General features: G+C 36.8%; 1 protein-coding gene across 7 annotated transcripts in view; it reads right to left on the bottom strand.

The window, feature by feature from the left end:
* Positions 1-13,657, bottom strand: part of Grm7 (glutamate metabotropic receptor 7) — a 797,981-nt gene that overhangs the window by 528,389 nt on the left and 255,935 nt on the right. For all 7 annotated transcript variants that reach the window (XR_012436366.1, XR_012436367.1, XM_074044288.1 and 4 more), the window contains exon 2: positions 8,330-8,546. Coding sequence is in view for 5 of the 7 variants with exons in the window: in XM_074044288.1 (XP_073900389.1) it covers positions 8,330-8,546 (217 nt within the window). In the remaining 2 variants the exon portion in view is untranslated. The remainder of the gene's footprint in view (positions 1-8,329; positions 8,547-13,657) is intronic.

Here is a 13,657-nt window from a genome sequence, read left to right as displayed (position 1 = left end):
CAAGAGAACCCTCTGTATTCAAGTCTACCCCTCTCTTTAACCTCCCTGCATCTTAAACCTCCATGCCAATACCTCATATTCTTCCTCTCCTTTCACATACATCATATGGTAGTCAGAGGCAAGATGGTAAATAAAGGAAATCACTTTGCCTTCAGATCTATCTACATCCCCCTTTATTCCTCAGGTATAGTGAAGGTAGGTGGGAGAGAAGTGAAGGAATTGCTAACTATGCCTTTTCACAGTCCATATCTTCATGCAGCAAAATAGTCTGTCATCCTGTATTCCTAGATCTATGCCTACAATGACAGTCTCACTGCCTACGAGCAACCCATCATTTGCAATTAGAATGAATTGTATCTGAGAATTGCCTAAGCCAAGAAACGCTAGTTTTATTAATAAATACTGATGACTTTGCCATACAGAGAAGTAATATGTTGGTTCCCAATGAGTTACCTGAAGATTCAGGGCCAGAATCTAAAGGTCCTGGCTCAAATGCCTAGTCATTTTCTGGAATGGTTACCATGTTGCATAGAGGAGAATTTTACATGAGATTCATACGAGAGTCATAAAATTTTCAAAGGAATGGCATTTCTCTTTTAACATTTAACACTTCAAATATTATGGATACTATTTGGGGTTTTTAACATGATCCTGTCTTCTCAGAAGGTCATCAACAATTTCTTCTATGTCATTCTTGTCTGGCCAGCTTCTACTAGCAATTGGGGTTTGTTAAGCATCTACCTTCTGTCGGGGTCCTCCATGTATTTATCATCAGTACATGTTCATTGCTCTACTTCTGAATTTCTCCTTTTTAAAGTAAGACTTTTTGTCTTGTTGTCATCTCTATTGTAATTATTAATCATTGTTATCCTGGAATAGGTCTTACCACAAAGTAGGCACTCAGATATGCAGTGTGTGAACATAAAACGCATCAGGAAATTTCCTATTCCATTCTTTTTCCTCTTAGTCAGTTTATTATGATGGGTTATTGTTCACTTTAGAAAATCAAAACTGGAGAAGTTTTCAACAGCTTCACCATACCTAGTGCAGCCTCAGACTCATAGCAAGGCATATCACTAACACATTATTTTGAAATTCCATGTGTGTTTAAAAAGCTAGTCTGGTGCAGCCCGGCTACTGCACCTGGCAGAGAATCTTGTGATGCTTCTATTAGGTCATACCTGCTAAACTTGTTAATCAGATTTATCTCTTCCAGGATGAACACCTTCACCTAGATCCCCATGAACAACCTTGATTGGGATGGCTGAAGGTCTAGTCAACAGACGCCATCTGAGGACTACATGAGTTCCAAGGGATCGTGGTAGGAGGAGCAATATCCCTGGGAGGGAGGGTCTGCAGCCCTTTGCAGCTCTGAAGCAGATACCAAAGATGGACTTCTTCCCTAAGCAATCCCCACTCCCCCAATTTTTTTTGTGGATATTGTCTCATTATGGGGGAAGAGCTGAGATAGGGCCAGGACATAGAAAAGATGCCATGGAACTCCTCAGACCTCATGTACTTGTTCCCTGGGCACTTTCCATGTTAAACTCCTTATCTCAGCTCAATCTACAAAAAGCCTCAGGGTGATCTGCCCTCCATTATCCCTCAGATAAAAAAGAAATATTTGTCACATCCTAGCCTGTCCTACCACCTTAGCCTGGAAACAGTCTAAACCCTAGCCTTTGGACCACCCTAAACCCTCCCCACTCACCAATTATTAGGGCTCAGAAGCTGCCCAGGTTTTCTTCCCCCACAGGTTAGCACAGATTTTGTTTTTGACAGTACTGGCATTTGAATTCAGGGCCTCATGCTTGTTAGGTAGGTGCTTTGCCACTTGAGCCACTCTACCCCCAGTGCAGGTTTTAAAAGCACCTGGAAACAAAGAGTGCTCTCTCTGCTCCCAGCTCCCAGGTTCCAACGTGGCCCACCATGGTCTTTTGTAACATCTTTCCTTAACCATTAATAAACTTTTATTACATCCTCACACACATGCACACACAAACCTACTCTGCATTGGGGACCATGCTGACTATAGTATATTGGAAGTCAAATACAATACACTGTCTTTAAGGAACTTCCTTTCTATTGGCGAGGATGGCTGAGCAGATGGTTACAATGAAATGCAACAAATTCTGTGACAGAGTTATACATGGAAATTATGGAACTCAGAGGAGAGGATACCCCTAATGATGTTTGAAGACACATGAATCTGTGTAGATCGAGCAGAAATATTACTTAAATTATGTTGGATAATTCACAGAATCATTGGGGAGTCCAGAGATGCAAATTCAGAATATGAGTAGGAAGGAAAGGAAACCACACTGCCAGAATCAATGTCAACAACTAAGAAACAAAACAATGCCATATAACCGAGCTGGGTTGGCACTGCCTCTGTTTCTCCCAGAAATGAGAAGCTGAAGATTGTACTACTTTGGCTGACTGATGCTGGACTCCACATCTCCCCTTTGAGAATGGGTACTACTTCTGATGCTGCCGGGGTGCTGCTGCTGTCAATAACATGGGTTTTCTATTGCCCGTGCTTCTTGTGTCCCTGGAGCTCGATTCATTTATGGTGGATATGTCTGATTAGCCAAGAGTTGGTTGAAAAGTGGGCTAGGAACAAAAATTCCTGGCCTTTTTACTTTGATTATGATTTTTAGGTTAGTTCTGTACAACTGTTCAATGCCCACGAATATGTAAGACAGACTTAAACATGTCATGTTGTCAAAGAGACAGATGTACACGTCACGGTACAAAACAGGACCCTGAAAGAATATCATAAGACAGCTTTCTCCAAGGACCTATGTTTTGAAGAAATAAATGGGAGCATTTGCAAAGGTATAGACTATCTTGATACCCACAGAATGGTGAATGTGTGTGTGTATGTGTGTGTGTGTGTGTGTGTGTGTGCGCATATGAATGTGTGTGTGTAGGGAGAATATGAGAGACTGAGGTGAGAATTAAAGAGGATAACTATAAGACTATGCCTTGAGATTAAACTAATCTCTGAATGAATATTGAAGTGGTGATTCTGGAGAAAATGTCACTATAACTATAATGAATGATTACAGTGGGTTCCATAGCTAAGGTAATTGTAATGATGACAGAAAGAAGGGAACATACTCCAGAGGGTCTAGTCCACACATGAGTTAAAATCTAAAATGTGTGATAGGGACACAGCTCAATGGTAGAGTTCTTTATGTCTCATGTGCAATGCCCTGAGTTCAATCCCTAACACTGAAAAAAAAAAGCGAAAGTGACCTAACCACTCAAGGATCCAAAACCAAATAAAATATATTCTCTTCTTAAGGAACTGCTTTAGTTTAAAAGAAACCCAAAATAAATGATACTGTAAGAGTCTTTATGATTTTGCGGCTTAAAATCAAATCTTTAAATATTTAATATCTGTGTTTTATCTGGGACCACTGAATAACACATAGGGGAAATAACCCATCTTTTCCATATGCACCATGACAGAGAAGAAAAAAAAAGGGAAAATCTTCCAATTCAACCTAGATGGTGGTATTTAGAACTACAGCCTTTTTGTGCCATATCACTATTAGTTTTACATGGGAATGGCAAGAGGGAAGAATGTAAACACAGAGTGAGGACCTCTATAATAAACCACAACAGATTTATAGCAAACAAATCTAGGGTATAATTTTTGTGGCCTACAAGCAAAATTATATATTGTAAGTGCTTTCTTTACATGCCTTTTATTTAAAAGACAAATAGGGAAAATACCATTCCTCCTTCTCTGTTTCTTTTAAAGAAGTAATGATTGAATGCACCAGGAATAATGCTCCATGATAGGGACACAAGATTTGTCCTTTCCCTCAAGGGATAACTAATGATTAGCAACAAAAGTGATGACATAGACCATCATATCTGTGAAGGAAAGAGGTACACAGTGCTATGAAATCCAACTAATTCCTGAAGTCTAGAAAACTCAAAGTCAAGTAATAGTTAATCATAGTCACTAAGTCTTCACCTAATTATTCCAAGGAGAGAATATTCTAGGACAAGGTAAAATATTAATTCAAAAGAAACCCTAGAGTTTATCTGAATAATAATAGCTATAACATCATTTGGAATAATTGTATTAAGGGATTGCCATGAAATACCAAGAGATAGTTTGAGTGCTCTTTTAGGCGTTGAAAAGTTGACATGCATGATAATGCCTAGGCAGTAACAGATCATTACTATGTGTGCCTTATTGTAAAATAGTATCTCTGGATTCTACTGGAAATTACCTGACAGAATCTAAGAGGTGGAACAGATACAGTTCAAAGGATTTGGAATTTACTGATACCATATGCATCACAAACATTTACCTTGACCTTCTCTTAGAAAGTGGAGCCTTAATATCCAAGGTAAGCCGTTTAGGTTATTTTGTTGACCTGAATTTTAAAGTGTTTTGAGACTGAATTTTCTCTCATTCTCTGAAATATTAAGCAATAAACAGCTTTTGTTGACTTTGCCTATGTTCCATTACAGGGCAATTTATGCAAATATAACTGTTTTACAAAATCTCATCATCTGAGAAAATCATGTTACCGTCTTCTTTGAAAGTTCAACATGAAACATCTATGCTTATTTAAATCTCCTAGAACCAAACATGCAAAAAATTACTAACCTGTCTTTGACAGCCTGAAGAAATTGTGCCTAGGATTCCATATTCCAAATAAATTATATAATCCCTGTTAAAGGATAGTTTCTTTTCTGTGATGTGATTGTCTTAACTTGTTCTAGCAGAGAACAATACAGGAGAGCTCATCTGTTCTACCACTATGTGCACAGCAGATATATGTCATACTCTGGCTGTGGGTAAGTAGCCTCTGCCTTAGGACTTAACTCTAAGTAAGTTTTGGAATAAAAACAGTCTAAAGGGAGAAAGGAGAAGAATAACAATCTTCAAATTCTAACTGTTAAGAAAGAATGGAAGTCAATTCTTCCAGCTTGCTAGCAATGAATGGAAAAACATCACTGAGCCTGTGTTCTTTCACTTGACCCTCCCTTCCTCTCTCTTTCTTTCTCCCTCTCTCCATTACTCTCTATCTCTCTCTATATCTCTTTCTCTCTCTCTCACACACACACTCACACACACACACACACACACACACACATCCTACATTCACAGACCATCATAAATAGCTAATTTCCTTTTCTTCTTATATGGTGAAAGCATATTAACAAAAATAGTAACTCAGCTTATAAAATTAATAACCTTGTAATTACAATAAAAGCATATACCCCCCTTGCTCAAGTTATTTTTAAACTTTTCAAGCAATAACTCACCTAATTTACAGGGAATCAGTGTGATGCACTAATACCCAGATATTGTTGAGTATTAAATGCTTTCCCATGCATCATCTTATTTATTTTACAAACATGATGAAGCAGACATCATGAATCTCATCGTGTCTATGAGGAAGCTGAGACCTAAAAACTTAAATCATGTGTTAAAATATTTACAATACAGAATTAATGCAGCCCGTTAGTCAAATACAGGGCTTTCTGACACCCTAACTTGCGTGCTTGCTCACTTTTGTGCATATCTATTCACACATGCAAGACACTTGCTTTCTTCTGAAGGCCAAGTTCTAAAGTCGATAGGGCAAGGGAAAAAGTACACATTTGCTATTACCCTAGCAATTTTTAAAAATTCCCTAACCAAGTAGACTTCTCAGAAATTCCAATAAAACAAGATTTCTCCTCTTATTTTTTAGAACTAGAATATCTTAGTGTTTCTTTGTTTGGACATCAGAGAAAGGAGTAGATTATTTTTAGGTGTTGTGGGATATAAATGCGAATCTTTCAATTCCATAATCACATTTGGAGTAGTAAGATACTCACATTATAAGAGGTCCACAGAAATAACTGACTGAATAAATCTTATACTTTCATTAGGTCATAAACATCGTGAGTAGACTTACCCCACACCCTTAAATTGCAATTTCTTCCTCTCCCTGAACTCCTCTACAATTTCCCTCCCCCTATTCCTTTCTTATTGGAGAAGAGGGTTATCCATTAAGCACACCAGTGAATTCATTTAAATTTATTGTACATGTGACACAGTTCCAATGAATTTTATTACAAATACTCTCCAAGTACCATAATACTTAAAAGAGGAACTAATCCTTAAGATATTACCGCACCAGGAAGCTTTTTACCTATTCTCTTCCCTAAGGGGAAATGCTCTTAGATTGAAAGATTTCTTTCAAATTCATTGCCAATGACAAAATCTTCATTTTTAAGCTGAGTGTTTTCAGGTATTATTAGATTAAAAAATGATTTGGAGCATTCAGACCATATGACAAGGGCCATATTACACTTGCAAAGTCATTATATAGAAACCTGTGATGTCTTAGATTTCCACCAAATAACACTAGGCAAAAACAACCCCATAATCCTTACCCCTGGCCTGTCCTTAGAATACAGTCTTTAATAAAGACCCAGAGCAAACTTTTGTTTTAATTCTAAGGCAAGGAAAGTTGTTCTTTACTAAACAATCAACATGATTTAACATCACAAATGCTATAAATCTTGTGACAGAATGGTCAGTATTTTTTTCTTTGTTTTATCCAATACAAAGTGTTAAATCTGAGACTCCTTTATACCAATTATGTAGTTCAAGGTGGTATCTTTGCTTTATCTCTGAGCCTTATCTTACTATTTTACATGTTTTCTCTTAATCTTGTCTTATTTGTTTCCTTCCTGATATTTTAGATATTTCTCTATGTCAGCCTCCAGCCTTATTTTGATCAAAGCAGAATTCAAAGAAGCAAAGAAAGAAATAAAAAACTCATTTAAAATGATTACGTATCACTTTGGTGACTCATGAAGTCAACTGTTAATGAATCCTATAAATCATAGCATACCACAAGGCCAAAGTTAAGATTTCTTTCCTAATCACAGTTTAATTCTAACTGAATTAGACTAGGCATATTTTCCTTAGGAATGTAGTAGTTGGAGCCACAGTAGTGAGTGAGACAGACCTGATCTCCTCTTTGAGTCTTGGGGACAAGATAAGAATAAAGACAAAGAAGGAAGTACATTAACCTGTGATTAGAGGTGCTAGTGAAGACAGTAGAAACGTAAGGCCAAGCCAACACAACCAAGGAAGGGGTTCTAAGTGTGTTTGAACTTAGGAATGATGCTTAGGATGGCATTTGTCAATAATTAGGAGTTACCTAGACAATGATGCTAAAAATACAAGTATTTCAGTCAGAGGGAAGCTCATAAGAATGACTGAGCTCACCATGGACATTTGAAATTATAGCTAGTGACAGTGCACTGAGATAAAAACATAAGATTTATAGCAAGCCTTAGGTGCTTCCAGTAGCCACATGCAGATATGTGAACTGTATCCAGAAACATTGCATATCTGAGTATATCTGTCATGTGAGAACCAAATACTCAAAGCTCTGCCTTCGAGGTTCATGAAATCTTTCCCCATGATATGGACTTCAGTTTCTATTCCCTTTGACTGCTTGCTTTTGCTATCAGTTAACTGTACCAGTCAATAAAAATTTTAATTGGATAAAATTTTTACAAACAAAATTGAGTGTCTTCTTTTAGAATAAGAATTATATAGGAATTTCTAACCCCCCCCCATATATATTTTAGTATATTCCAATATTTCCATATGGGGAAACCTAAATAAATATTTATGGTCAAAATTCCTAAATGTGGGAATTTTGTCTCATTTTTCAAATTCTGCCCAATGGAAGACAGCTGGCCAAACACTTGAACCCATTATTTCTAGTTTGAGCTGAATAAAAAAATTAAGAAATCTTTTCTAAGTACTATTAAATAGAAACTGTCATTTCTAAAATAGTCTAAAGTTTGAAAAACTATTTGTCTAAATACATGCTACTGCCTGGTTGATTATTTTATTTTGAGGAAGTCATTTCAAGGCATTACTGCTAATGTTCTAGAAATGAGAATGGCACATGATGGGCTCACATACTTCTAAAGAGAGCCAAGACAGAAAGCATTCATGGAGAGGCACATCTAGCTCTATTTTCTCATGTTTCCATCTGCAGACAGGAGTCCCTGATTATCTGTCAGGTAGAAATAAGATACCAATTTTACTACATATGTTTTTCTCTTTTTCTTCTGCCAGTACTTAAGGGATTTCAGTTTCACACCTTTGTAAATCTCTCCAAAAATAACAACATGTTACAAATGAAGACTTTACAGATGTACTTCATAAGATATAAAGAAGGTGAGAGAGGGATAGGGTGATTATCTGCAGTGCTTCCTTAAAAATGCCTCAAGAGAACCCTACAAGAAAGTCAACTTGGTGATTGCAATCTCTTCCTACCTGCCTCTTTGGAAATCTGTGTGAAGGATTCCACACCTTTCTCTCCATAACTTCCTTCAGATGCAAGAGTAGACACATAATTCCATCCTAGAGCCTTTACAATGTCTACCATGGCCTGGGCTTGGAAGGAATCAGGTGGGACCACACGAGAGAAGAAGTCATAGCGTCGGTCATCACTGAGCTCTGGTGCCGTTGATGCATAACTAATCTGGGGGATCTGAAAAGACAAGAAAGCATCACATGAGAGAACACCAAAAGATGGGAGAGACTCATTCACGTGACAAGTTATTTTAATGTGAGGCTGGGGCAGCAAAGGGAATGTGTGTTCTGCCAAATTACCATCATACAATTTTACACTACCTAAAGACAACCACTCCTTTCTTAGTAGCACAACTTATTGTCTTGTGTGTCACCCTTCCATTTTCTCATCTTAGGAAGAGGAAATGAAGACAGAGTGGTTACTACTACAAGGCCAGTGTCAGATTGATAAGAAAAGAACTCACTTACCTGTACGTTCTACTCAACACCATATATCATGCCATGTTTTACTTTTATCCCTGTAAATACAAGTAAAAACACAATAGCCTAACTGGAGTCTCTATAGAGGCTAATTTAGTTGATGTGTCTTGTGAATGCTCATGGATAACATGAGATATTTTGCACTGATTGACTCCTGATTACCAGCAAGGAAATATCTAAGCGAGCTTCATTTATTACCTAATTAATTCTTCACAAGAGTTGTATGATGCAGCAGCTCAGTAACACTTTTAGTCCCATGCAAGAACATTCCCGACCTGAAGTCTCCCCCTTACTGATTTTTGCACTTTGAAGCATCTTCCTCAAAGCTTTTCAAATTTCCACTGGATGCTGGGAGATAGCTGGTTGTCTTGTCTCTGGAGTACACAAGGGCCTCTGATTCCCATTTTTTCCCTTTAAGGCAACTTCTGACATTCTACCCTGCATGGAATTAATCAGGTAGTTAATTTGTCCTATGGGGCTCAACCAAGGGTTACAGAGAGGGACAGTGGCTAACAATGAAATTACTCCCCTTAGCCCACGTAGCCCCTATTTCTTGGGATTATGTGAGATTCACCTGAGTAATTCTGACCCACTGATTTTATTTAAGTGAAATTATATGTACTGCAAGAGGAACTACAAAAAATATTTACCTGGGGTCTCAAATGCTCTTAAGGGCAGCCCCAAAGTAGCCAACAATGAAGAACCTGACTTGGAATCTAACATCAGGACCTCTATGTTAATTACCTCTACAATGTACTCTATCCTGTACTGCCTCTCCCCAATCTGTTCTTTCCTTTAACTGTTACAAGTAGTAAGTAAACTATTAGTACAACCTATTTGTGTAAGAATGATGAACTCTGACAAAACTCCACTTGCAAATTCTCCCAGGACTTCCCCCTGCTTTATCATCATGGTTTCTTAGATACCTAAAGTCTACATATGATCTTTGCTCAGACTGTACCCAACAGAGTCCAGTGTGGTCCAAACACGCCAAAGCTAAACTCAGGTTGACTCTTTGAACCCTGAAAAAAATCTATTCACTTTTAATCTATTTGTCTTTTTTCTGAGTATGATGCCATTTTTAAGGCTGGTTGCAAGTTCTGTAAAGATCAGTCCACTACCAACATTTGTAGGTCCGCATCAGTCAGGTCACACTGTCCTGACATTAGATAACCCACCATCATCCCTGCAACCTCCCTGTTGTAGGTCTGTCCCCAGAGCACTTTCTCCCTGATTCAGCCCATACCAGTGAAAGGAAGCCCCAATATCTTCTGATGGATCTTTATCTGAGTAAATCCTCAATTGCAGGGCTGGTGAGGTGTACTGGAAGTAAAATAGGATTTGCTACTGACAAGAGCTGGGACCTAAGCTTGAATTTTTCTGTTTACTAGTGTTGCTTTTGGCAAAGTTATTTCACCTCGGTGAATTGGTTGTGTAATTACTAAAATGTTCTGATTGGCAAGCATAACAAATTTTGTTCTATGATGCTTGGAACAGAATGGGTGTAATAATAATCAAAAGGGAGAATAGTATATTTCCTTACTAAAGTTACCCACTCCCCACATTTCACTTCCCAAGTTCTCTGCAATATGTTTTCACATTCTTCTTCTTGCCCAAAGACAATGAAATATTTTTGCATATCCCAATTATTGCTTTAGAAAAACATCTACTATTTACTGAACTCTTATTATTTACCAGTCATGTTCTAAAAGTTTTATGTGCATCCCTCATCTGATCACCAGCACACACCCAGTGCTATACTATGCTATACTGCATAAAACACTATGCTATTACGATACTATATTGATTGAATTATACTATATTATGTTGTATTATGCTATCCTATGCTATACCATATTTTTATAAACTTGTTTTATAAAAGAAACTGAGGCTGAGAAGCAGAATATGATCTTTATTTACTTTTTTATTATTGCTGTACTTGGGGGTACATTGTGACATTTAAAAAAAATCTTACAATATATCATAGTTGAATTCACCCTCATGTCATTCTCCTTTATTCCTCTCCCCCATTTCTGGAATATTTTCAACAGGTCTCATTTTTCCATTTTCATACATGAGTGCACAGTATTTACACCATATTCACGCTCCTACACCCTTTCCTTATAACCTCCCTTCTCCCACTGGTGCCAACGCCCAGACAGGAACTGTTTTGCCTTCCTGTTCTCCATTTTTTTAAAAAGACATTTTTTGTTTGTTTAAGATAATACAGGGAGTTTCCTTGTGACATTTCCATGTACATATGTATTATAGCCTGAACTGGTTCATCCCCTCTATTTTTCTCCTTTCTACCTTAGTTCCCTTCTTATGGTGAGTTCAACAGGTTTAAAAAAAATCTACATTCATCCTTGTATAGAAAGTACAACCATGTTCACCTCCTTAACTTAAGCTTTCCCTCTCCTGTGAGTGACCTCCCCTTAGTGTGATCTGCTTTTCACTAAATTGCTTGTATTTGTAAACATGATCTTGCCTCAGGTCACAAAGCTGTAAAATAAAATGTCCTACTCGAACCTGAAACCACCCTGTGCAAACATCTGAACTCTTAATTATGATAATTTTCTAAATTGTTACGAACATATTCTAGTAATAAGCACATAACAAGGAAGTCCAGTAGATTACTGGAGTGCAGGCAGAGTTCTGCCCAAAGCACTGACTGCATAGTCATCACTAAAAGTTACTTTGCTGCTCACTCTTAAACTTCTGTTTAAAAGTTTATTTAAATACCTTGGTGGAACTCATATAAATATCTTACCAAAATGAGTTATCTATGTGCACTTTATAGTTTGGGGGTGATAAGTTTAAGGTAAATATAAATATACATTGAAAAAGGCTTCCAATAGGAAAACAGAGGGAGGAAGGAAGAGGGAGACTTTTCCTCAAAAGAAATAAAAAGGAAAGAATTCACTCAGGTCAATACATTTCCATCAGTTTCTACTCGAGGCAATGTAAAAGATTCATGCTCTTGCTTAGATGCTGACCCTGCCCAAATCCCTTTCCACCTTTGAAAGTGTTCCAATAAAGATTCATCCAACCTTCTACTTGAGTTTGCATTTGTGTAACTACTGTATAACATCAGAATTGTGAAGTGCCCCAATGCAAATGCACTTTATAAACTGTGCCCCAAATTTTAGTAATAAAAATCTCAGTAAAATAGATTTCTTTCCTCATTTCCACTCATTGAAAATGATTGCTATCTGTGCCCACCCCTTCCATGGTAAGTAAGAAATATCTGTTAGCTTAAGACCCATATTTCTATTCAGGATCACACACATCCTCCATCCTATTCTAATGATTTCTGTTATGCAATAGTGATGGCAGGACAAAGAATGGAAACCAAGTGGATTTCATCTCTGAGATCAAAATATGATTTTATAAGGATATCCCTTCTAGTAATAGACATGAAGGATTAGAAGAATTTATGTAACCTATGAAATATGATGTTGCATATTTATTTAACTAAGATGCTGCTTATTTCTTCATTTTCAAACTGTTTAATTCTAAATAGTTGTTATTTTGAGGTGCATGTTATAAGTGGTACATACAACTGATCAAAGGATTTTTTTGAGTTTTTATGGTATGTATTAATTGTGCAAAATAATGGGTTTCATTATGACATTTTTACATAATGTACTTTGATAATATTCATTCCCCATTACCCTTTCTTGCCTCCTACCCCTCCCGCTGGTATCCTTCCACTTTCATGTCCTTTTAAAATCTAGATTCCATTTATAATTTCTAAACGAATTTTGTTGAACTAATTCACTTAATTTGATGATTTCAAATTCCATGCATATCTTGCAAATGACATAATTTTATTCTTTATGGCCAAACAAGAATTCACTGTATATCTATCTATCTATCTATCTATCTATCTATCTATCTATCTATCTACCATCTATCATATTTTCTTAGGTCACTCATCCATTGAAGGGCACCCAGACTGATTCTATAACTTGGTTATTGTGAACAGTACCATGGAAAACATGGATATGGAGATATCTCTACTTTGATTCCTTTGTATATATGCTCAGAAGTGGTAAAATAGGACCATAGGGTAGTTCTATTTTTAGTTTGTTTTTTTTCAGGACCCTCCATGTCTATTTCCATAGTGGCTATTTTAATTTATATTCCCACCAAAAATATATAATCCTTCCTTTTCCAACTACATCCTTGCCACTATTTGTTGTTTATTTTTTGATGAAAGCCATTCTAAGTGGGGTAATTTGGAATCCCAGTGTAGTTTTGATTTGATTTCCCTGAAGACTAAAAAATCTTTTGAGATTCATCTTGATGCATTGTCTCCTTTATTAATATAAAGTGACCTTCTTTATCACTTCTGACTAATTTTGGCTTGAAGTCTGCTATATAAGATTTGAATATAGATGCTCCTGTTTGCTTTTGGGTTTCATTTGCTTGGATATCATTTTTTTCTTTTCACTTTCAAGCTATCACTCTTTGCCAGTGAGGGCAGTTTCTTACAGATAGCAAACAGTTGAATCTTGGTTTGTTTTGTTCTGTTCTGTTTTAATTCATTCAGCTAGTCTGTGCTGTTTAATTGAAGAGTTAAGAACATTTATATTTAGGATGATTACTGAAAAGTTTGTACTAATGTCTTCCTTCTTTATCTTAGAGGTTGCTGGGTTAATAAGTTAAATAATGTTTGCTTCTTTCCTAATAATCACTTTTTCATCAGTTCTTCTAGTGAGATTTATTCTTCTGTGAGCTTTCATGCCTGGGTTTATATTCTTCTATTTCTGCACAGTATTTCCTTATGTAAATTCTGTAATGCTG

Source organism: Castor canadensis, chromosome 10 (genome assembly GCF_047511655.1).
Source record: "Castor canadensis chromosome 10, mCasCan1.hap1v2, whole genome shotgun sequence".
Classification (NCBI taxonomy): Eukaryota; Metazoa; Chordata; class Mammalia; order Rodentia; family Castoridae; genus Castor; species Castor canadensis.
Note: the sequence above shows the minus strand (reverse complement) of the source record. Positions and strands in the feature narration are given on the sequence as shown.